This window comes from Leuresthes tenuis, unplaced genomic scaffold, assembly GCF_036924035.1.
Source record: "Leuresthes tenuis unplaced genomic scaffold, fLeuTen1.0.hap1 SCAF_19, whole genome shotgun sequence".
Taxonomy (NCBI): domain Eukaryota; kingdom Metazoa; phylum Chordata; class Actinopteri; order Atheriniformes; family Atherinopsidae; genus Leuresthes; species Leuresthes tenuis.
This window is the reverse complement of record NW_027325373.1, coordinates 11313447-11339067: the sequence shown is the minus strand read 5'-3', so window position 1 is coordinate 11339067 and position 25621 is coordinate 11313447. Positions and strand designations below refer to the sequence as shown.

The 25621-nt window shown below is 41.1% G+C and overlaps 2 protein-coding genes across 2 annotated transcripts; one reads left to right on the top strand and one right to left on the bottom strand.

Moving 5' to 3' along the window:
• Positions 1–167: 167 nt before the first annotated feature.
• orai1b (ORAI calcium release-activated calcium modulator 1b) lies at positions 168–3894 on the bottom strand. The gene is made up of 3 exons (XM_072371325.1): positions 3682–3894; positions 1849–2022; positions 168–1744 (listed from the first exon to the last, which is right to left on the bottom strand). The coding sequence occupies exons 2-3, from the start codon at positions 1960–1962 to the stop codon at positions 1187–1189; spliced, it is 672 nt and encodes a 223-aa protein (XP_072227426.1). The 5' UTR covers positions 1963–2022; positions 3682–3894; the 3' UTR covers positions 168–1186.
• Positions 3222–25443, top strand: kdm2bb (lysine (K)-specific demethylase 2Bb). The gene is made up of 21 exons (XM_072371321.1): positions 3222–3388; positions 3955–4099; positions 4221–4299; positions 4782–4828; positions 5853–6031; positions 6163–6269; positions 7587–7680; positions 7818–7971; positions 8154–8269; positions 8771–8891; positions 9762–10168; positions 10277–10363; positions 15376–15606; positions 17032–17175; positions 17293–17379; positions 17517–17843; positions 18951–20023; positions 20109–20272; positions 21839–22000; positions 22688–22906; positions 24296–25443. The coding sequence occupies exons 1-21, from the start codon at positions 3344–3346 to the stop codon at positions 24475–24477; spliced, it is 4170 nt and encodes a 1389-aa protein (XP_072227422.1). The 5' UTR covers positions 3222–3343; the 3' UTR covers positions 24478–25443.
• Positions 25444–25621: the final 178 nt, after the last annotated feature.

The following is a 25621-nucleotide window of genomic DNA, read 5'->3' as shown; positions in this document are numbered from 1 at the left end:
AATAAATTTCTCACTGGAAGATCAACTTGATACTAACAAAAATACACATTTAGGTCATTGAAGTTCAGAGTGTGATTACATTTACTCTGCTTTTTCCCTGAAATGCTGTGTTCTGCTTATAATTAAGCAAATAATTCTAAGAAAAAACACCAGCTCTCGCAAGCAGCTTGAAATAGGAGGGCCTTCATGCCCCAACCTTTAATTATGATGGTACATCTGCACCTGTCGACAACCAGATATCCTACTTGCATCTCTAACAACATTGTTACGATAGCTTCCTCAAAAACAGTGTATTAACTCAGTTTAATTTGTCTGCTAAAAATAAAATACCGGATAAATATGGATGAACACGACTGACAGGCTTCCTATGCTTTCCTTGAGCAATGACAGATAGAAAAAAATTTTAAATAATCAGTTTAAGACCACAGAATGTGTAGTAATTCAGATTAAAAAATAAATTAAAAAAAAAAACAACCCAACAACTTAGCATCAAGTTATACAAGTAAAGCCACACAGTGTAATAATCACAGCTGGTGAAACAGGAACTCATTAATGTAGAATTTGTGCTCACAATCCCATCATTGATGACATGTCATTTTCATACACAACATCAGACATGTTGCCTATGCAAACGATCAAATTCTGAAAAGGTGCTTGTTACAAAATGTTTATTCTGTCTCCAGAGCCTGTGGCAAAGATGTTAGCTCTAATAATACTGTAGTTCTGGCAGCTGATCAGTCATGCAATTGTTGTGAAAAAAAAAGATTAGAGAACATTAAAATAGAGCCTGTAAGTAAGGAGAAAAAGTCAAATACCAACAGTTCACAAAACCCAGCTAAATAATTTACATAAATATAACAAACTGATTAATAAATGCAGTAGGCAAAAGACAAGAATCCAAGTCACGAATCAGACATCTGCCATAATGAATGAGATAAATCAAGCAAAAATCACATTTAAGACTGAATGATGTCAAGCAACATGCACTATGGCAGATTTCGGAGTTCACAGTTGTCAGATATGCTACCTAAAAATACAACTTTTCACATAAGTAAATGTCACAACAATGGGAGAGATATACATCTTCATTCCTGTAAAAACTTTGAAGCCAACATTTTTGTCCTCTGTCTTGGAGAAATCCCAAGGAGTCAGAGTTCCACAACAGAGGCATATAAACTATACTCGTCTATGGGAAGTGAGAGCTTGGAGACTGTAAAATGGAAGTTTCCCCTCTATTGTCGAGCTCGTTTTGAAGCCTGGTGAGGTTAGACAGCTCTTCAAGCTCCTGAAACTGTCTGTCAGTCTTGTGGCTGACCAAGGAGCGATAGAAATGCACAGCAAATACAATGAAGACCAAGCCGAAGGGGACCATAATAGAGGTCGAAGTGATCGCAGCAGCCACGCCAGAAGACATTGTGCTATTGTTGGATTTGTTGGGCTTAATAGGCAAAAATTTGACCCAACAGAGTAGAACGACCTCAGCAAGGAAGAGCAAAGTACCGATGACGGTAGAGAAAGCCCACGCCAATTCAATGTGTCTGTGCATCCGCTCATGAGGAGACTCCTTCACGGAGTTGAGGTTGTGCACGTTGCTGACAGCCTCTATGTTGGGCAAAATGCAGGTGCTGACCATCAGAGCAAACAGGTGAACAGCCACAAGCACAGTTGTGCAGGCACTAAAAGCGATGAGGAGTGCAGGGTGGTAGGGATAACTGTTGTCCAGCTGCACTTCTACCATGGCCACCTAGAAGGAGGCAACAGAGCAGACAGCTTTAAACACATGCCAGCACTGTCGCGTGACTGCACAATTCACAGAGGGGTAAGAGGGTGGTTTGGAGACGATGTTACCATAGCAAATCCGGAAAGCAGCGCTGATGTCCGACTAGAAGCCTTCAGTTTAGCTCGACTCAGGTACAGCTTTCTCCAGGACAGAGCTTGCAGTGAATGCTCGTTCAGACTCATGTTGCGCCACTTACAAAAAAAAACCCTCGCCGAGCAGCGCAGCCGTTTGTAACTCTTGCGCTACAAGACAGAAAAGAGCGTCCAACTATGTACGTTGAGAAAGCATTTAACCGAAACCTTTGACGGCACTGCGGAAGCTATTTTGCTCACCAGCAGTCTTCCTTCAGCGTGTTGAACTGCCTGCACCTTAAATTACCCACAAGCCCCCGCGCGCGGTGAGGGGAACATCCGTTACTGAGCGAGCTGTCAGCTGCGTTTGCTCGGTGAGGGGTTGCTATTACACATCTTGTGATAGTGGCGTGACGACGTGAGGAAAAATGTGGAAAACAATCTATTTCCAGCTTGAATGGACAATCAAACTAGACCACAGAACTCAAGTCACGTATATCATGGAGACATTAACTTTATTAGTCACGAAATGTATGAAACTGGGTCAAGTCGAGGCGAGACACTGCAGTCAACAGTGAATCACCAAACTTCCCTAGAGGACTGGGGCAGTTTTTTTTGTTGCTTTTAATTAACCCAAAGGCAGCGGTGTTGTACAAGGTGTCCACATTCTATTTTTCAGCTATCATCGTGTAGTACCACTTTTAATTCCTTGCTGGCGTTCATTACGTTCAGAGTTGCAAGTCATTTTTTAATTAAAGGAAGGCAGAGACATAAAACGGACAAGTAGTAGTTAATTTTAGTTAACTACTACTAGAGTTCTCAAGTTGAGGCACTATTTTATACTGATCATTACTCTTTCATATAAGGCTGCAGAGGATGTGTGACAATGTGCAGATACTTTTACTTGTTCTTTTTCAGTATTCGTGTTTCTAATATAAGATGATTATGCATCTTATAGACAGGATGCATAAAGAAAAGTTGGGATAGAAACTAAAAGTGTGCCACTGCATAGAGGTTTGGTACAATTTTACGTTTAAACGTGCAGCTGAGGTATTATTTAGCTGGGGAGATGCTTTACATTATTTTCATATCCGTCTTTAACAGCCAAATGGTACGATAGAAACGAGTTACTGCGTTTCAAAAACAGCAGGTTGACTCAAATTTGACAAAGCGTGATATCTGATAAGAGTTATGAAAGAAGATATTTAGGAAGAAAAACAACAAAACAAAAACTAACAAGCAATAACAATAATAAAAAAGACACCGGCTCTGCTAATGGGATGAATGTTTATGGCTCGTAAAAGCAACTGAAAGCGGCAGGCTGACATGCTATGACGTTGTCCAACAATGTTTTGGTTCCTGGCGGTGACGTAATACACAAAAACATGGTTCCCCTTGTTTTGAACCTGTAAAGCGTGCTAAGCGCTTCTTTAACTTTACTACGCATGGGGATGCTTTTCGCAGAGTGACTGGAAAACAATCTTGAGGGACGATGGCTCAGTCAGCGGAAACGTGTGCTGAATCTGGACGGAGGCTGGTGTGTACCGTCTGCCGTGTTAACGTTAGCTTGTTGGGGAGAAACTGGCAGCGAGCTAATTAGTTAGCTAAAGCTAACGTTTTGCAACTGTAAACGTTGAGACGTTTGTCATGTCACTGAAGCCCCCACCCCTCCCTCCTCCTCAAGTTTTAGGAAACGACATATGTCGCATTTCGGCTGTTATTTATTATTTCACATTTGTAGGGTTTATCGAGCGTACGGTAGTCGAAACAAGACAAATCAATATAGTTGAGTGAAGTCATGCAAGGAATTCAGTTATCATCTTATCATACCAGCAGCTTTCCCTCTCCTCCGATAAGCGTCGTTTAACGGTTGTAGTGCGGTGCAGTAGAAGAAGAAATAGATACAGTAACAGTAACGTAAGAGGTGATACTACGAGGGTATGAGCATGGACCCCCCTGCTCCAGTTTTAAAGTTGCGAATGAAATGAACGCTCAGTTATTCTTCATCAGTCATGACCGTCTGTGGAGAGAGGAGTGGGCCTTTGGGACAGAGAGTTTGCTTTCCACGTCTTGTCATGTAAATCATGTCATTTTCAATGGCAGCGCTCCATCTGCCGGAGGATGTACGACGAAAACGAGGACTTGTCTGATGTGGAGGAAATTGCAAACATCAGAGGTTTCAGTGTGGAGGAAAAGCTTGTCAGTGACAGCTACTGCGCAGACTTTGTCCAGCCAATGGAGGGCAAAGGTAAAGCCGCTCAAAGCATGTCTCTCTTTTTGAGTTCATTGTTTTTGCAACGAAATAAAATTCCTTTTTTGGCTTTCAAGATGCTCGTCTTTGCTTCAGTTAATGTGCTTTTTCTGTGCAGATTTCACTTATGAATATGTGCAAAGGGAGGCCCTCAGGATCCCACTCATTTTTAAAGAGAAAGCTCAATTAGGGATCAGGTGAGAAGTCTTTTCTGCCTGCAACACCATTTACACAAAGCCAATAATGCAGTTGTTTACAGATTACTTTAAAATGTAGTCAATGGGTGAAAACTCATTACATTCAAACTTTGTAAGTAGTAAAGTAATCCATGATGTCATTCTTTTGGATGACTTATAAATCACGTATTGATTCTGCTGCACTTTATACCACAAAGTGTGGCCAGCCACACGATATTGAGTTCCACGGATATTTATTTCAATTAATTTATTTCACCAGTAGTGATCTAAAAAAAACACCAAATTTTCTATTTTTAAACATGATTATATATCATATAATACATCATCCACCCATAACCTATTCAAAATAACACAGTATTTATACATAATGCCTATTTGTTAGAGCCCAACTCTCCTTATACAGAAATATATTTATATTCTGAACATTTTACAACGCGTGTAATTACCTGACTGACCCGCAGACATTTCTCACATCTGTGCAGAATGCCTGATCCAGAGTTTACAGTCAGTGAAATTAAAGGATTAGTTGGTAAGTGGACTGCTACAAGCACACTCACGCAGACACACATTTTTATTCACTGGTGTAGATCAAACCTGCCTGTGGTGCAGACTAACCTAAAGCACCCCTCAGTCACTAAGCCTGGTAATTTGTGTTGTGCGTCGTGACTCAAGAGGAAATTGCAGCAGTTTAGCGAGCTCTCCTCAGAAAATGAATCTGCAGTATCCCACCATACCTATAACGGCACACTTTTTTTTGAGGGAAAATGCTGAAAAGAAACATTTCAAAACTAGCCCAACAATGACTCGACCGGTGACGGAATAATGTATTTGCACTCTCAACTAGAAAAGTTTTTTTTTTTTCAAATCTGGTGTTGAAGAAATATCCAAGAATGTCATGAGTTGATGACTTTTTGTGACAGATGCAGCTGTAAGCATAAAAAAAAGACCCTGTTAGATGGGCATGGACATCAGAAGGTGGACTCACAGTGACATGGTGTCTAAGAGTTTTATTTGATTAGTGATCAAACACAACCTTCAGTCTGTCCATTGTATGTCTTTACTGATCTGGACACAGTAAATATGTCCTCGGCCACTTTCTCATTGCCGTGTAGTCCAAAGGTATGTTTCAATCTGTTTTCCTGTACTTTGCGTTGAAGAGTCTGATGGGATAACTGCTCCATCTAGTGGTGAACATTGTTAATAACACATTTAGAAGCTGCTGCAGTTTTGTCTGCATTACCAGAGGCTTTTGTGATAGATGCTGTGTGTCTGTTTCTTCGATAGAATACATGAAATTTCCCAGATGAATTTGATGAAACTATGTGGAGAAATGGAGCATGAGGAAGAGCCCATTGCCTTTAAAATGGCAGTATAGTGCATTGTTCTTAGCAGAGGACAGGTTCTCTGTCTGCCCTTCTTGTTCATCTTAAAATCCACGCCATCACACGCCATTTCAGATTCAACTTTTCAAAGTTTTTGATTTTCTGATAGACAAGCTGTGTCACCTGCATTGAAAGGTTCATTTCACCTGGTGCCCTGGTTGTTTCTTGCAGGTAGTCGGCGCTCTGTGGATGTCATGGACGTAAGCACTCAAAAAGGCTCTGAAATGAGCATGGCTCAGTTCGTCCGTTATTACGAAACGCCAGAGGAAGAGCGTGACAAGCTCTTCAACGTCATCAGTTTAGAGTTCAGCCACACTAAGTTGGAGAACCTCATCAAGCGGCCTACAGTGGTAATTAACTTGAACCTCGCTGTTTGAGAATAGGAAAAGTTTGGTTGAGGTCACGAGTCTAGTTGCATTTATAAAGAAAGACGGCTAGAAAAGACTGACGCGTAAATGCGCTGTTTTGACGATTCTCGCAGGTGGATCAAGTGGACTGGGTGGACACCATGTGGCCTCCTGATCTGAAACAAAGCCAAACAGAGGCCACGAATGTTATCTCAGACATGAAGTACCCTAAAGTGCAAAGGTAAGACTTTCGCTGTCGTGTTGATTTGATGATGCTGTCTTTAGTGAGTCTAGGACAAAAATATATGTTGCTCTCTATATATAGTGCAACAATGTCAAAAATGGAGAACATAGCTGCTTCCTTGGCCGTAAATACTGCTTCTCCTGCCATTTGAAGATCTCATCACTGTTGAGTGCTGCATGCTTTAACCTCCTCTTCGTGCTCTAGATTGTTGCTAGGCAGCGACTTTTCTCCAGAGAAATGGATGCTTTGTAGCAGCTGTGGTCTGACTGCACAGACGCGTCTCAGCCAATCAGTGGAGCCAATAAATCTAAAGCAATAATTTACTTCTTTTTGACCTTCATGGCTCATATTTGCTGTTATTACTTGTGTCTCACTAAACCTCAGTAATAAATCATTTCTGTTTTAGTTTTAGCCAACTTTTAGAGTAACGTTTCTTCAGCTGCAGTGATGTTTGGTGTCTTCTTCGGTTCTTTTTTTTTATCTGATTTTGGGGTTTTTTCTAGGAAAATGAAAAGCAGACGTTCACAAACTGATGAAACTCGCCTTTTATTGTTGTGATATTTTCAAAAATTGTTTTTTAAATCCAGTCAAACCGATTCGGCCGCCTATCAAAGTAATCTTTATGCTTATTGAGTCAAATTATTTTGTTTCACTGTAAAGCTGCGTTTATCAGTCAAAGCGTTGGGGCTTTTGTTTTCTTTAGTAAATTGTCAAAATGTAAAATCAACACGTCCCTTTTTTTTTTAATCCATTTTCACTGCTTACTTTTTAATCTCTTCATCTGCTCAGCAGATTTTTTGATAATCGATGGACTGAACAAATGATTATTTACATGGTTCATAATAATAACAATAATAATACTAAAGAAAGTCAATACTGATATGAGTGAGTTTGTTTTTTCTTAGTTTTTTTTTTTTAATGATTTGTTTTTTTCAAAAGTTCAGCTGGCCGAATGACGAGATGCAAGCATGTTCTTATTTTTTAAACTGTCGCATTATCTCCAAATAGGGTTAACAAGGCAGCCGGGCAGTGGTGATTCCTTTAGAGCTTCACCCATCAAGCTAAATAATTTCTCTCTCGGGTGCTCATCAGCCCTCAGCTGATTTCCAGAGGAGAAATTATGAACTATTTTCAAAACAGTAGTTCTTCTGTGAGTTTCTTCCTGTTATATTTTCTGTTGGAAATGTGTGTGTGTGTTTTTTTCAGTAAAAACTGTGATCTGGGCTGTTTTCTAATTGAAAAGTTCTGATTTTGCTTTTTCATCCATTTGAATAGACGTCAGTTTGATTCAGAATTGCTTTCTGGTTTTGTTAGGTATTGTTTGATGAGTGTGAAGGGCTGCTACACAGACTTCCACATTGATTTTGGAGGAACTTCAGTTTGGTATCACGTATTCAAGGGACAGAAAGTAAGTTAATTCCATTCGTTGATAAGAGTTCTGATATTTATTGGTATTACATCAAACGCTAGGATAGAAGCGACCTGGTAATATTTCTAAGCTTGGTTAAAAAAAAAAAAGAAGAAACTTCGCCTTTTTCTCATCAGGTGTTCTGGCTCGTGCCCCCCACCCCCCATAACCTTGCACTGTATGAGGACTGGGTCTTGTCAGGCAAGCAGAGTGATCTCTTCCTGGGGGACCGAGCTGATGGATGCCAGAGAGTGGAGCTTAAACAAGGATACACCTTCTTCATCCCATCTGGTGTGTTGCCATGATTATTTAAAAGTAACCCTTACGAATGCATTTTCTACCCCTTGAATGAGGAGCAACACAAGGTTGATCTGATTATCATGCTTTATAGTTATTGCTGTGAGCTTGCATGAAACTTCTCTTTGTCCCTCATCTCTTTGTATGCGTTGGGCCGTCGCCTTTTGCCAATAAAGGTTGGATTCATGCTGTTTACACTCCTGTGGACACGCTGGTGTTTGGAGGCAACATCCTGCACAGCTTTAACATTCCTATGCAGCTCACCATCCACGAGATAGAGAACAGGACGAAGGTAGGAGTCTGCATTCTCTAATGTGCGACTAAACTCTGACCTGTATCGCTGGACTGTAAACTCTAAGTAGAATAGATTAATCTTTCTGAGAAGTGCGGGAAGGTTAAGAGTTCATCTGTAAGAGGCAGGAGGATATTAGGAGTAGTGGAGGAGGAATCAATTTGGTTGGACTGAAAGAGAAATATATGTACATGTGTAGAAATGAAGTTTCATAATCAGTGTTAATGTTATTTATAAGACTCATACTCTTGGAAAAAGTAACTTCTCGCAGGATTTTAGGAGGTGTTGTGTATCGTGTGTTGTGTATAAACTTCCTCACAGCCAAGGGAAGAAGCTGTATACAATGCTGAGAAGTCAGATACTGCCAGGAGATCTCTGACAATGCTCTTATTAGGGAAAGTCTTTTCTCAGTGGGGAATCAGGGACCTAAAAAAGTGAGCAACATTTGGCAAACTTTAGTGAATTAATGGAAAATGTGTCAATTTTGGTCTTTGTCTTCAGGTTCATTCCAAATTCCGTTTCCCCTTTTACTATGAGATGTGCTGGTATGTCCTCGAGAGGTACCTGCACTGCCTGACCAAACGGTCCTACCTTTCGCAGGAGATCCGCAAAGAGTCCGTGGGTGAGTACAACTTAACTTCGAACCCATTCCCCCCAAAAAAGTATTTGGTTTTGGCTTTTCCCGCCAAAATCAATAAGACCTTCAGTAAAAAAAAACAACTATCTGGATGGGATCATATGTTGCTCCAAAAACACTAATGATGAGGCTTTTAAGTGGGCCATTCCCTGTGCACTCATGCAGTCCCATAGCATAAAGCTTGTTGGTTTTTGAACGTTTGAGAACAAGCTGAGTGGTTTCTCCCCCTCTTAACGTCAGAGGACACAGACTCCTTGTTTTTCAAAGATTCATCAGAATACAGGACAGGTTTCCATTTTGTGTGCAGCTCAGTGCAGATTTAATGATTTTTGGCCCAGCAGAGGCTGCAGTTATTTCCGGCTCTTTGTTGTCTTTTTGTTTGTGGATACATGAGAAAAAAAAACAAAAAAACTGTTCATTCACAATGATTTCCAGTGTTTTGAGCTCATGTAGTAATTTGTGTGCTGAATTCTGTTTTCAGTACAGTCTTATTTTAGGAACAGAAGATATGATGATTGCTGAGAAACGTTACTGGATGAACGATTGCTCCATGCTGTCTTTCAGAGTTTTGAACCCCCACTCCATCTTTACTTCTGAAAGTCTCTCATTTTACCGACCTGTTGCAGATTAACCTGTTCAAGTTGTAGGATCTGCCAACAGGTTTTTTTTTTGCCGGCGTGTTACTTCAAAATGAGCACGTTTTTAAAGAAAATATGAATTTATATAACATGTATCAACATTTGGTGAAATATTTCATGCTCTTAAAGTGTTACAAAAAAAACCTCCCTTTTTGCTGATTTCTAAGGGATATTGACAGAAATGGTTGTCATCGGTTACCTACTTTTATGCTTGCAGACTATGAACCAAAGGCAAAGACAGAGAGCCCTTCCTCTGACTCCAGAAGTCAGGACATAAACGAGGACTCATGTGGGATCCAAATCAGAGATGACCAAGGAGAAAAATCCGAGAGAGTCATTGAAGACGGTCCCTGCTCGCCTGACTATGGGAAGGGCCCGTTTCTCAAGGCTGTTTTATCTGTTGACTCCGAGGACAGCTGTAATCCCAGCTCCACTTCTCTAGATTTCCCCAAAACGCCCTCTGACTCTCCGTCTTCAGATTCTCAGAGTAAATGGACTCATTTGACAGAGTTCGAACTGGTCGGACTCAGGACACTGGTGGAGAAGCTGGAGTCGCTTCCAGAAAATAAGAAATGCGTTCCGATGCAAATTGAGAACCCTAAAGGTCTTCTGGAAGACATGAAGGTAAGACAAACAAAACGACAACACTAAAAACAATTAAAAGAAAAGAATAAAACAGTTACGAACAAGGTCCGGTTGACACGTTTTGTTGTCTTCTGTTGGTGCTTAAAGGTTGTCTTAAAGGAACATGCCGACGATGACCCCAAATCAGCAATCACTGGAGTTCCTGTGGTGTACTGGCCTAAGAAAACTTCAAAGGTAGGAGGATTTCACCTGCAGTGATGGAACAAACACAGTGTTAGTTTTGTGTGATTATTTTAAGACATTAAACTGAAGTAGTAGTAATGATAAAAAAAGTCTTAATCTTGTTGCTCGACTTATTAGGTTATAACAAAAATGTCTTTTTTTTTTTTAATTATAGCATGTAAATGCACAGATGAGCCACAACATTACAATCCCTGACAAGCGAATAGACCTTCGGTCCTAGTTCTCATGTTCTTGTTGCTTTGACATGGACCACATTGCAGCAGACCACATAATCCGTCATTGCAGCCATAATCGTTGACGACATTGGCCTCCTTCAGCCAAGTGTTGCAGCCTTTCACTGTATGAAAATGTTCAGGAACCATTTGAGTAACATGGCAAAGAGTGCAGGGTGTTGTCTCAGCCTGATGGAGTATGTGTGGGACAAGCTTCACCGGTCGTAACCATGGTAGTCCTGTAGCATTCCCAGTATTTACAGAACCCGAGGGATCTGCTGCTAAAGTCCTGGTGTCTTATACCGTGGACACCTTCAGAGGTCCTGTTCTGTGTGTGTGGTTTGTTTTTTGGTCAGGTATATTTTACAGGATTACATTCCGTGTAAGACAGTTGTCAGTGACACACTAATTGTATATTTGTAGCTTAGAGTGGAGCAGCTCTATTTGAAACCCTGCCAGCTTGACCCAGTTTATTTTTCACTGATCTATATTTTCAGTGGAATTGTCAGAGTGTTATCTTTATTCCTCTGTTTCCACTCTTTTTTTCTTTCATTGCCTTCCAAGTCTCTGAGGAACCTGATCCTCTTGTTCTAAAATCCGTTTCAGCTCCAGTAATGCTCTGTTTCTTGTCATATTCCAATCCTCACTGCACTCATTCCCAAGAGTAGTAGTGCTTATTTGCATAATTTTTGACTGAACAGAATCACACACATGGTCAACTATTAGAAGTGTTTGCTATGAACGGAAACTATAGGACACATTATCGGAATAGCTGCGGATGCACTGCTAAGTATCCTACCCATGTGTTTATTTTCACATTTTAGACCTTCCTGCCAGCTTGTGGAAGCGTTAAGCTTTAAATGCATTTCCAGCAATCATTTTTAGTCTGTGCAGATGTTGATTATCAGCGTGCCACTTTGTACCTTTTGGGTGTTAGTATGTCGTGTCGAACACCTTCTTTGTGAAATCATATCAGTTGGCAGATTGTATGTGCCTTTTTGCCATAAGATCAGAAACTAACCTGCGACATCTTGGGGGGGAAAAACAAGCCCTTAAATGTTCTGAATTCCAATGCCAGCATTGCCTTTTTCTTCTACTTGCAGTGTGTCATAAATGAAAACAATATCTCATCATTCTAAGACATTTTCCTGGACAGTAGCCTGTATTTTATGGTCTTTATACATGTATTTTGACAATGTTTAACTGCATTACTTATGAGAATTATTTTTAGTGTCCAAACAAACACACTAACTGTACAGGAAACCAAAAATGCCTCAACAGCAGGTTTATAAGAGGAATTTAATATACATGAATGTAAACAAATTAAATTTCTACTGGTCTCATCCACCCTCTGGATCACCCACACCACGTCTCCAGCCGGTCAGCTGCTGGTCGCGGGGGCTCATTGTGTTTGCCTTTTGTAATGAGATGCCATCTGGCTTTATTGGCTGTGCGGAACTTGCTCTGATGCTCATCATGAATATGGTAACACCTTTGCTGCTGTGTGCTTCCTCATTGGACAGAGTCAGACACCCTCCCGGTACATATTCTGTTACACTGCAGCCTTCCATTGGCTCTGTGCTTCCTGGTACCCCTCCCCCTTCTCAGGGAGCCGATCCATATTAATGAGGCAGGCTTGTATGTGCTTTTTACATCTGCTTGTGGTATTGTGAAGCTTTGGAGCAAGAGGGAGGGCTGTAGGCCTGACAGCAGTAGCAGTAGTAGAAGGAGGAGGAGGGGGAGGAGACTGCAGCCATGTCAGTTTGCTGTGAGCTGGACGGTGTCTGAAAACAAGCCATGGCCATGTCGTTGAGCGCTGATGATGAGGACTACGACTCAGACTCTGAGCAGGTTAGCACACTAAAGCCCTGTAGGCAGGCACAGTGAGGTAACCAGAGGAATGCTTGTTTTCAGACAGAGCAGTGTGCAGCATCACAGGGCAGCGAGGAAATGGAGCTACCTTGAGACAAAAGCATTGATTTAGTCTGCCCTCTATTCTTGGTCTTTGATTTTTGCCTTTTTCCACTCTTTTTTTTTTTTTTTTACAGGTTTTACGTTTGCTTGCGAATGTGTGTATATAAGAGACTGAGCATGCTTGTGATTTAATCAGGTAAATCCAGCAATAGGACACGGCTGTGTTTTTCAAGCTCAGACCTTCTGTTGTTTGTTTTAAGATGCAGGAGATGAATGTATTGTGGATGATGGTGAAACAGTTATACCTTAGATCAGATAGTACAGGGGGAAATGTGTTTTGTGGATTTGAATATTTCTCCTACTACACGGCTTGTCTCTGAACCACACCCCCTCACATTGAGTCTTTCCATGTATGAATTTGAAAAACTCTGAGTGCAGCTGAGAGAGTCCATCTTGCTCCACTTTCAAATATCATCGATTGATTTTTTTCTCCAAGTTTTACTCCAGTGACGCTCCCACACCTGTTCTTGCAGTTCCTGAAATGTTCTAATCTGAAGGCTAATATGCACAGCAGGCTGAGTTGCTGGTGAGATGTTGAGTTGTCTCGCTGTTCAGGCAAACATGCCAGCAGTTCAGCATCAATCTGAACAACTCGTGTGCAAATTTACCCTAAAAAAAACGTGCTTGTGCAGTGGAGTGTCAACATGTTGCTCTGGTTGCAGGTTTTTAAAAAAGTCCGGCCGGTGTGACTACACACTAGTTTTTAAAGTGGATGCACTTATTACACTTTTCCTTTTGTCATATTTTGGCCAAGTCAGGTATGTCCACATGAAATGAAATCGTGACTCTTGGTCAGAATGATTAAAAAGATGTTATAATTTATGGATTGTTTATGTCAGTGTGGACTTTCGACGCCACAGCTTTCTAACTGTTGCTGCTCTCAGCTATCTAATTTAAAATTTATTTTGCTTTGATGAAACAATTTCTCGTCTTATTTCTGCAGCTTGTGCTCAGAACGGGCTGTTTTCAGAGTGTGTAATGTGATTATAAATGTATTGAGAATAGCACTTGGCCGTTTTAATCTGCTCCACAAAAAATTCCCTTGCTCAGTGAGGCTTGGAGTGCCAAGAAATTAATAGCTGGCCACATGTGTTACAAATGCATCGATTATCTCTTCAGAAACATGCAGCTGAAAATGCAACTTCTGTATCTCTGTTATCACTGCAAAAAGAAATCTTTTAATGGGGAAGAGTTGTCCTGTCATTTAAGTCTGTGTGCCAGTGACAAGACTGTGTGTGTGTGTGTGTGTGTGTGGGGGGGGGGGGGGGGTGTGTAGTGGACAGTATGGACAGTAATCAATCAGTATGGACAGTAATCTACATTTTGTTCAGCTGTTTTACAATCTGCCTCCTGAACCTGTAGTTAAACTTGCAGGTGCACATTAATAAATAGGGTAAACAATGTTCTGCCTGGTAACCTGTCATTTTCCCTGATCTGACACAAGTCGAGCTGTCATAACTTGAAGCTGTTGTCTGGACACAACCCAGGAACGGGCAGGTTTCAGATCAGGGTGTAATTGCTTCAGGGCTGGGTTCCTTGTAGTGGGCTATTTGGTCTCATTTCAGTTTTCTCCTCTTGTTAATCCCCATGAACCCCTCCATAAACAGTCCAGCGCAGACTGTACAAGCCCTCCCCAATATCTTACTCTAATCCTGTCTGCTCACCACACATCCGACTGCCTCTTTGACTCCATGTTGTGACTATAGTTAGAATAAAATATTGTAATATGCCTAAGATTGAGCCTGCTCACTTTTTCTGTTAGAGGCTCTCATTACAGTTCTCATTGGCTACAAGTGTGTGTGTCATGCACTGTTCTGAAAGGGAATGGGATGTGGCTGTTGCTATGCTGACACTAGGAAAATCTGCACTGCCGATGTAACTAAAGAAATCTGATCTTCATTTCCAAGAGCTGCAGTGTTTTTCCCTGCTCGTCCTTGTTTATTTAATCTTGCATCCCGCCACCTATTGTCTCATGAGTGATGGTTGGCAGTATTCTGGCATGCGGTTTTCATGGTAAAAATACATTGCTGTTGTTTGGCTGTGAGCCTGAGAGGGAGCTGCAGATATAACATAGAAACAACAATGATGCTGATCAAAGACATCTCATCCCCCAGTAAATTAAATAATGCGTACTGTTCTAAATCAGTCTGTGCGCCTTGTAACACTGAATAATGGGTCTTAGTGATGCATGTGTGAAATGTAGCCATAAGTGTAGCTTCCCTTTGAAGTAGAAACAAGCAAGTGAGGTGCTAAATTTGGAAGGCGCCTTCAGGGACATTTTTGATGTCTTTTTTTTTTGCTCTTGTTTTCTGTGCAGTATCAGCCATGAATAATGTGTTTATGCCCAACATATTTTGATCACGTTTGTGGTCTGTGGATTGACATTGTATGTGCATCAATGAGTCTCCTTTTCTCATTTGTCTCTTTAACTATTAACCCAGAAAAGAAAAAGGCAGTGTCCCACACATCAATCATAACTCTCCCTACTGCTGAACTTAACAAAATATTAATTTATTTATTTTCACATGACGTGATCTGCTACACATTAACACCATTATTCAATGAAAAGCTGTGACTCGGATAATTGGGTTTTGAAAGCTTCATAATTTCCTTTTTATAAAATTTGTAAAAAAACATGTGCTACAGAAAATTGTTAAGCATTCATTCTTTTTTAAAGATTCTGGAGTGTCTACCTGCCCAATATTTTTTGTAAAAGCTAAGAGCAAGCTGTCTTCCTTTGACGTATTAAGTAAAAAAATTGCATGCTTCGTGCATAGCTGCATGACAATGAATGACAATCTAATTCATTCTTTTAAGCCCCGTCCTCCCAACCGGCCGAAACCTAAGATGGCTGCATCTCCTGCATCAGCAGTCAAGCTGTCAGCCAGTCGGGGAACATCTGGTGCCAGGAGGAGGAGGACGCGCTGTCGAAAGTGTGAGGCATGTCTGCGAACGGAGTGCGGAGAGTGCCACTTCTGTAAAGACATGAAAAAGTTTGGTGGGCCGGGGCGGATGAAACAGTCCTGCATCATGAGGCAGTGCATTGCTGTAAGTACAGAACGTTTGACGTTATTCTTGTCATGTATGCATGATGTTTTAAATGCTAGGAGACAGACTTGTTTGCTCTTTTGGCTGACACGAGAAGATTGACAGCAGTTTTGTGGTTGGTAAAAAGAAAGGTACAACCAGCAGGTGATTAACGTATCTTTGCATGGAGACTGGAAACAGCTGGCTTATTAGCATATTTGTAAGTTGTTATAAAATGGTCACCAAGTTATTTCCTGTTGGTGTTGATGTCAAGAAATAGATTAAAGAAACAACATATAGTCAGTTGAATTTCAAAATACTGTGTTTAGCCTTTGTATGAAGCCAGTTCAACTGTCTTGCCCTCATTGTGAACCAAACCAACAACTCCTTGGCTTCAGCTTCATTTCTAGCTGTAAGTGTGAATGTTATCAGTCTCCCCAAAATCTCAGAGTATTCCTTAACGGATATTTTTTAATCCTTCCCTTAATTTCATCACTCAATTTTTGGGACATCGTGTGATCGTGAGTGGTTTCTGGTCTTTATTTGTTGTTGACTTTTTGCTGTAGGGATGACACATGCAATATTAGTAATGCCAGCAGTCGCAGGTACAGAGCTGCAGCGGTGTGTCTGTGAGGATGCTCTGTCATCCAGGTTGTTGTACATCTAAGTTAAAGGAAAGGCAGCCAGACTTGCTTTGCTTTCTCGAGGATGTTTCATCGGACTGTGAGGCAGAGTTTGTATGTTTTAGTACCATGGACAGAGACATAGAGAGACATTAGGACTAGGTCTCTACTTATTTAACTTATTTAATCTTTTTTAACTTATTTAATCTGTATATGATTGTAAAGACTGGACAATAATGTGTGAGCATCTTGGGAACCACAAGTTTGGAAGCACACACAGTCTCCTTGGATCTGAGTGCACAGCTGAGCGAAGTTTAGCCATGCATGGGCCTTGATCAGACAGTTAATCATGAGGCAAATCCTCACTACAAATGAGATCCAAGGTCTCTTTGTGGAGATGGCAGAATCTTGCAGAAGGACACTGATGCAGCACTCCCAACATTTTAGCCTCTGTGGAATAGTGATCAAAGAGGAGCCTCTAAAAAGAACCTGGCAGCCTGCTGGTCATTTGCCAAAAAGCACCTGTATGTCTTTCAGACCATAAGCAAAATCCTCTCGTCTCGTGAAACAAAGATTGAAATATTTAGCCAGAATATCCTCATTGTCAAGTTCCTGAATGGCAGCATTATACTGTAGGCCATAGCAATGAAATGCTTTAAATCTGTTTTCCTGCCACAATAGACTATTACAGTAATTTACTGCAAGTATAGACAAAAAAATTGCAGATAACTAACTAATTGAAGATGTCCGTTAACTTTTGCCACAGAGAGCAGTGACTTTATGCTGCGTCTCTGTCTTCTCCACCGTGTTTTGTCTTCTTCAGCCTGTTCTGCCTCACACAGCAGTGTGTCTTGTCTGTGGAGAGGCTGGGAAGGAGGACACAGTGGAAGATGAGGAGGAGAAGTTTAACCTGATGCTCATGGAGTGCTCCATCTGCAATGAGATTGTTCATCCTAACTGTCTCAAGGTAAATTCCTACGTATCATTGTCACTTGAATGTTTCCACTGAAATCAAAGTTCTTAGGACTGCTGAGTCCCTTGTAAAAGTGGCCAAACATAGTCTTTATGTGCATCCTTTGTTCAGGTTAAAGATTCAAACGGATTAGTCAATGATGAATTGCCAAATTGCTGGGAGTGTCCAAAGTGTAACCATGCAGGGAAAACAGGGAAAGTAAGCATCAGTTTGCACTTTATTCCACATCTACACATCAAACACATTCATTTGTGTAACAGCTGACTTTATTAAAGTATCTCAGAACCAGATAAATAAAGTTGTGCTCCCTTTTTTCTAACCTTTTGGCCTCAAAGCAAAAAAGGGGTCCAGGATTTAAGTATGCGTCAAACCTCCCTGGCTCCCTTCTGAAGGAACCACGGTTAAACCGGGATTCGAAAGAGGAGCCCGAGCCGCCCTTAGTGGCTACAGCAATCGTTACTGCCTTGACTACCACATCTGCAGTGAAGAGGAAGGCAGAGCGGGAGATCGTCTCTAAAAGGAACGACGAGGAGCCTCCAAAGAAACGTCCACCCCTGCTGTCTCTGGATGGAATGCCTCGACCGAGACTTGAGGACAATCCGCTAAGGAAAAAAAGGAAACTATTTGACACCAACGATGAACCTGTCATTGTGAAAAAGAAGGTGAGACACTTATTTCTTTCTAATTGCGTTTCCAGGTTGCTGTTTTACTGCGTAAAGTAAAAAAAATGGCATTATAATAAGTATTATCTCAAATTTTCAAAGCACATTTAATCCCATCAGAGGAGACGGGTCCCATAGTAAGTGAGGAAGTATCTCATGTGGATGGTGGTTTTATTACATGATGTCACAGCTATAAAAGCAGAAGATTTGAAATTGGAAGTTTTAACTTATTTAATCTGGGGGCTGTGTTTCTGCTTCTCTTGTGTTGTGTGACAGCAACAGTAAAATGGGAAATGGGAACAGCTTTGACAGTTTGGTTGTGTTGTTTTGGGGTTTACCAACATCTTAAGTATATGATGGGATAAAATGTCGTTTCTGTCAGCAGACTCTTTGAGGAGTACAAGTGACTTGGTGATCTCTCATAAAGAGCTTTCTGATGGCAAATAAAGCTGTAAATTCTAAAAAGTATTTATACACTTAGCATGTTTATGGTTGGTCTGTTTTTCTAAATGGTTTGAATGCATTTTTCTGCTGGCTTTGTCCATTTAAGACAACCACTTAGTTTGTGTGCTGTACACCATTTGCTTCTCCAAATTGGAGGGTGTTGACCACCTCATACTGTATGTAATATACAGTAGAACTTTTGACCTCAGAGTTGACAGTGAAGGCATGACTTCAGTCTCTGCTTTGGCTTGTCTCAATGCCCAAGGCTAATGCAGACTAATGTAATTTACATGTTATTTGCTTAACTATTGGCTCTAGATTTGCAATATTTGCCTGTATTTTACATCTGTGCATTTAGAAAAACACGTTTTCACAATATGGGTGGTGTGATGCATTTTTATGTATGAGGAATAAACACAAAGGATAAATATAAAGGAAAAGAATGTGTAAATTCACCGGAGGATTTCACTTCTCAGCTTGATATTTTGTCTAAATTCTAACTGAAACTGATACATTTAAATTATGTCCCAACATTTTAAATCCATTTTGTGCCCACATGAAAATAAAAGATATCGTAAAAGTGCAAACTTTCCTTACCTAAACTTCACTGAACTGATCATGATTTCTTTTAATAGATTATGTTCCTTTTGCTCTTTTTTTTAGAAGAAGCTTTCAAAACCAGATGATCCGTTAAGTTTGAAGCTGCTGCGGCAAATCAAGACAGAGAATGATCATGCTGATGAAGATGAGGAACGCGAGGATCATGAAGAAGATGGTTTGTCCTTGGATGGGGTGCATTTTAAGGAGAAAAATGAGTATGATGACGAGATCCAAGAAGACGATACAGAGGAAGAGGAGACGGTACCTAAAGAGAGAGACAGTGGTGCAGAGGACAAACCTAAGACGCTCTTAAATCCCCTCCTCAGACCTTCTATTACTAGAGAAAGTGACCATTCATCCTCCAACTCCCCCAGAGCTGGACCAAGCAGTGAGTCAGGCGACACCCAGGAAAGAAGCTCTGCTCAGCTTAAAGCTCGCCATCAGCGCCGACGTCTTCCCAAAGAAACGAGTAAAGACTTTAAACAGGAGATTCCCAAGATAGAAGACTCTCTGAGCAACCTGAAATATAGTTCAGTGAAGACGGAGGAGAGCTCAGCCAACCATAATCGCAAACCACTGAAAAATGAAGATTCTGTTACCAATCAGAACCGTAAACCACTAAAAACAGACACAGACTCGTCCCCTAATCAGAACCATAGAGCCCTTAAAATGGAGGAGGGTATAACAAATCAGAACAGACAGCCGCTGAAAACAGAGGACTGTCTGGCTAACCAGAATCACAAGCCAGTGAAACCTGAGCCGGAGAGCGACGTGGACGACCAGAAGCCCAGATGGCCTCTTAATAATGGCAGCAGCGATCTGGGTGACTGGCTGCGCCACAGAGGGCGCGAGGTGAACGGGACGCCACGCGGGTACTCGCCGATCAGCTGGAGCAGAAACACTCCGATAACACCAATATGCCCCCGGCCGCTCCCCCGCCGCTCCCCACCGAAATGTATCCAAATGGAGCGCCATGTGATTCGGCCGCCTCCCATCAGCCCCCCGCCTGACAGATTGCCTCTGAATGACGGTGAAGCACACGTGATGCGGCGAGAGATGTGGATGACAGTGTTCAGTCACCTCACTCTCAGAGATCTCTGTGTCTGCATGCGTGTCTGCAGGACCTGGAACAGATGGTGAGGAAAAGATGAGCTGAAAGCACGTCTTCTGCACTTCATGACCCAGCGGTCCTGTGAAAGTTTCTGCTCTTTCTCTCACCAGGTGTTGTGACAAAAGGCTTTGGAAGCACATCAATCTGAACCGTTGTAAGTCCATCACGCCTCTCATGTTGAGCGGGATCATCCGGAGACAGCCAGTAGCTCTGGACCTCAGCTGGACCAACATTTCCAAGAAACAGCTCAGCTGGCTCATCAACAGGCTGCCTGGTAAATAGATGAGAGCAAACGAAAACAGTGGCATTTGTTTCCTTATGAAACATTGAAGATAGATAAGACAAGGCGCGTGTGAATGAAGTGAAAGTACCATTGCTGAGAGTTTTTTGCATTAAAGTGTTGGTTAGCAAACAAGCAGCAGCAAACAAAGGCAAAAGTAGAGGAAACATGGTGTGTCTGATGGCCTTTTGGCAGAAATTCACTTCATCTCACCACATCATTTAACTAATGATAACTCTGAAAGAAGGTTCTGTCTTTATTGATGGTTATTAAATCATGTTATTTGACAGATTATAGTATAATAGAAGTGGAGTCACATTGACACACCGCTTTAAGATCTAAGGGCTTCCTTTATAACTCATGCCACAATTTTACCAATCAACATCAACCCAACTGCAGGTTTCTACCTGCTGATGACAGCATGGTGTGAACCCCCTGATGGCCACAGTAAGAACACGTCTCTGAAATATTTGAGGGATGCCACTCACAAAGTTTGGCACCCCTGCTGAATATATTTTTTTGGATCTCCCTCGATCCACTTACTGCATGTTGATAAAGCACAGTTGAGGGTACGATGCTTTAAGTTTAAGCCTTTTTAGTTATTTTCTTTCAAAAGGCAGAGATCCAACAGTAAAGCTCCCGCCAGTGAGCTCTGCTGGAGCTGTTCTGTGATGATGCTGCGGCTATGGATGTGTTTATTGCTTGGACTTTAACTATATTTGAGTGAATTCAGAGTGCTGTGAGCGTCTACGTGGCAGATGTGGGACCAGTGTAGAAAAACCATGGCTTCTGAGAGGAAGAATTGGAAAGTGGCTAAATGTCCAGACTTTAAAAGACAGGGTCAATGTCATGGTTACTTGTCTTTGTTTTCTGTACTTGACCCTACTCTTAAAAAATCTAAATAGATAAACTATTAAATAAATGCCATTAATTAAGTACAGTGCAACCCCTGCGTGTGTTTGATGTGACTTTGTTGTAAACTTTTACATTATCTATTAGTCAAATCACAGCCGTGAATGCGGTTTCAATCCGTCATTCTCTGCTGCAGTCTTTGTGAGAACTATGTGGCGTCGCTCTCTGAGTTATCATTGTAAATGCTATAGTGCAGACTGGCAACCGAGAGCTGTACTGACTTTTGCTGCTGCGGTAACAAGCAGCAGTGGTAGAGACGTGCATTTGTGCATCAAAACGAATACAAAGTTTGACACAAATGTAGCTCAGGGTGAGCTATGACCATGATTCACCACGATTCTTCGGAGGCTACACGGTCCAGTCACCGTTTCAGTTAATAATGACAACAACAACAAAAAAGCGCCAAAATAAGCATGACGGATTTCTGAAAATTCCCTCTACATGTATTTTTGGTTCATTCATATAGAACATTTTCTGCAAGTGAGTTAATTTTGTGACCTCAGAAAAAAAAAAATATAGGACACATTTCTTTGTTGTTATAAATCATAAATAGGCTGTATATTTAGCTTGCCTTGTTGCTGCTCATGTCTTTTATTAAAATATGTTTATAGGGTTTTAGTTTACAGGACGATCTTCCTCTCTCTGCAGGTCTGCGTGTGTTGCTCCTGTCTGGATGCTCCTGGGTGGCCGTCTCTGCTCTTTGCACCTCCAGCTGTCCTCTCCTGCGAACGCTGGACGTTCAGTGGGTCGAGGGACTGAAGGACGCCCAAATGAGAGACCTGCTGTCGCCGCCCACAGATAACAGGCCAGGTACATTCCACATTATCTGTCTGAACTATCAGCGGAAGGATTGAGCACGACTACGAAGGAGAGGAAACTTTATACGCCACATTCTGCACACTGTGTTTTTTCATCTGGACACCCTGTTTGTTTTTGAAAGAATACAGAACAACATTTAAATCACTCGATTGCATTCCTGCGGCATGATGTTTACTCTGTGGCCCGTTTGTAAGCTGATAGGTTTAAAGCACAGTAACATATCAAATTATATCCTAAACTAAACTCCCCTTCCATGCCTCTCACTCAACCTAGGTGCCAAAAAGAGCTCACAAGTACATTTATAAAGCAAAAATAGTTTACTGAAAAGCCCAATTTTTTATAGCAAATTGGATTAGATAGTGCTTTTACCTGGGACTATTTTCAGCCTTGGGTTAATACACAATTACCCCGACTACAGTGTCCATTATCAGTGTAAGGAAGGTGCATGTCACCCATAACAATGATGTGACTCACTGGTGTGTTTTTAAATGATGATAATTCTACAACAGTATAGCTCTGTGGCACATTTGAATATGTGTGTTGTTAGCAGTTTAGACTTTACATTGGATTTGTTGACAATGTAATCTGGTTAGATGGACAAACTACACCGACTACCTACTGTAAATTCTCTCTTTTTGTCGTTATCCCTCTGTTAATCTTCCTTCCTTTTTTTTGTAGGTCAGTTAGACAACAGGAGTAAGCTGCGTAATGTGGAGAACCTGCGTCTGGCAGGATTGGACATCACAGACACATCTCTGCGACTCATCATTCGTTACATGCCCCTGTTGTCTAAGCTGGACCTCAGCTACTGCAACCACGTCACTGACCAGTCTGTCAACATCCTGACGGCTGCAGGGACGACAACCAGAGACTCGCTCACTGACGTCAACCTGTCAGGTACATGTCTGACAACCTGACTTTGACTCACGCTATTGGCGTGCGAGAGAATCAAATATCGGCCTTTTGTTGCAAAATGATACTGGGATCTTTTACATGATTAACCACAGTGTAATTCACATGGACTTCACACCATCAGTTCATAACTTTGGGTAAACGTCAGGTTGTGGCAGAAGTTCAGTGCAGAGTTTGATTCCTTGAGGTTCTTTTGTCGAAAGGATTATAATGGCAGAAGACCACATTTTGTACCAACAGGGAATGTTTTACTATCTAGTTTATTTTGGCACGTTTTCATTCATCAAATTACCGCAGTCTTATCTGAATTCTGTGAAGGTTGAAACTTTGAAGTGAGGATTCTTACTACATCCTTTTGGAGGCTGCACCTCACGGAGCTTCGCTGTTGTTTTATCAGCTGTCAGTCGTTAAATATTTCTCAGTAAGTTGGGAAGCTCTGTAAAATCTAAATAAAACAGAATGGAATCATTTACAAATGATTCAAATCTTATATTTAATTAAGAAATTAATGAAAGCCAGTGACCCAGTGTTATAACAAAAGTTGGCCAAAACTGGTAAACGCTAAGAGAAAAACACCTCGAAGATCATCCTTAATTAACATACAGTACTGCGCCCAATATCTTGAGCCACCTCGTATTTCTTTATATTTGCCAGGAAATGGGAAATAGTTGCAGTGATTTATTGCAACATGTGCAAACATGAATGGAAATACAGCCCATATGGCAAAAATAGAGTATGAGGACCTTCCCTCCATGAAACCTGTTGCCATAGATTTTCAGTCCGATTCTTGTGTCTTGGCAAACCTCAGCCTCTCCCTTCCTTAAGAATGGCTTCCTCACAATCACCCTTCCATGGAGACCATTTCTGATAAGGCTTCAGTAGTTGAATCAGCTAAAGGGTCAGATGTATCTCTTAGGTCCTGTGTCAGGTCTTGATTTTTTTCCCAAGACATCACTTTTAGATACTACTTAGATACATGAAAGTCTAGCTTGCTGGCAGCAAAATATGGAGAAGTGAGGGCTGGTTCGGGACTTTTGATGCGCTCTCTTTGTTAAATTTTCAATTAGATATTGAATTTCAGTGTAACTCTAGCCCATTATTTACATTTTACACAGCTTACGCAGGGTTGTATCTCAAGTTTGTTTTTGTCATGCATAGTGCACATGCAGAACATGAGAACAATTGCACGTTTGAAGCATTGAATCAAAGGTCCGTTATGGAAACGGCTAAAAGGTCCCACATTTATTCCAAAACACATCTCACCATAATGAGACTTTGAATTTATTGTCTGTTGGACTGATTGACCCATACGTGTACGTAAAATGTGACCTATTATGCACCATTTGCTTCTTCTAACCCCGTTTCTCCCTGCAGTCTGTAACAGGGTCACCGACCAGTCGCTGACCTATTTCAAACGCTGTGGAAGCATTTGTCACATCGACCTGCGATACTGCAAACAGGTGTCAAAGGAGGGATGCGACCAGTTCATTGCAGAAATGTCGGTCAGCGTGCAGTTTGAACTGATAGAGGAGAAACTGCTGCAAAAGATCAGTTAGGCAGAGGAGCAGCTGGAGACTGTGTGAAGTTCACAAGTGGAAAAAACTACTGTCCACATGGAGGCAGCAGATGACTGTGTGTGAGATAGATACAAGAAATGCAGAGATGGTAAATATCCCTGTAAAACTGGTGTAAAGGGAGGCTGTGCTGCTAAGCCAGAATGTAAAAATGGGAAAAATGTTTTCTTGTTGCAACTGTTTATAAGTTATTTATTCTTAAATCGATTATGTATTGTATCACAGTTATTTGGTGTTTATAGACTATTTTGTTTTGTTCCAATGCAAAGTTTATTGCATAATAGATCAATATTTTTGTATCAGAAAGTGTTTCATACATTTATGTGCAGTATTAAATGCACGACTGTACAGTATCGTAGTGCTGAAATTGATAAGTCTGTCAGCATTACTGTTTAAAGTCAAGAAGCAAAGCTCTAATAATTAGTTGCAAACTGTTGGAAGGTAGTTGTTTTTGTTGTTTTTTATGTTATTATATGTGGCCGAGCTCTGTTTTCTAATAGACACAGGTACTGTATATTTTGTTTTCCATACGATGATATCATATCCATTTGGATGAGATATCTATTAGGAACATTAGGAAGTTCTTTGCACTGATGTGGTAAGTATGAATAGATGAATGTATTTCCACATACACTACAGTGTACAGTGTATAAAGCATATTTTTTCACCACTAAAATGTTAAGCTAATTTTACTAACTGCTTGTATGTGGCTGGTTCAAGACATATGTGCACAGTAACCTCTCTGCCGTCTCTCCTTGGACTTATTGGTGCTTCGTGGAAGGAAGCGTTTTAGTTCTGCATGCAGCAAAGAAATGTTTACATCACTTAGTAGATTTAATAGCTGTTCAATAATATAACCTTCTGTTTACTCCAGCCCTTATTTTATATGCTAAAAAAAAAAAGGTTGCTGAAGCACGGAAGAAATAAACAATCAGCAAAGCCAAGGAATTAGACAGTAATTTTTGTGTAAATCTTTTTGACAGTTTTTTTTTTTTCCAGAAAGGCAAAAATCACCTGAGTCACTCAGGTATGACAGAAACACGACTGTGATGCCTTTTTTAAGCCATGAGCCAGTTTTATTCCCGTTTATACCAAAAATGTCCTGATTCTCCGCAGTTCAGCGCTG

Bases quoted from the DNA above. Each gene is read 5' to 3' on its own strand.
- kdm2bb (XM_072371321.1), top strand. From the start codon at position 3,344: ATGGCTCAGTCAGCGGAAACGTGTGCTGAATCTGGACGGAGGCTG. The intron at 8,270-8,770 runs GTAGGAGTCTGC...CTTTGTCTTCAG, and splicing joins AGATAGAGAACAGGACGAAG to GTTCATTCCAAATTCCGTTT. The intron at 8,892-9,761 runs GTGAGTACAACT...TTATGCTTGCAG, and splicing joins GATCCGCAAAGAGTCCGTGG to ACTATGAACCAAAGGCAAAG.
- orai1b (XM_072371325.1), bottom strand. From the start codon at position 1,962: ATGAGTCTGAACGAGCATTCACTGCAAGCTCTGTCCTGGAGAAAGCTG. The intron at 1,745-1,848 runs GTAACATCGTCT...GCCTCCTTCTAG, and splicing joins TGCTTTCCGGATTTGCTATG to GTGGCCATGGTAGAAGTGCA.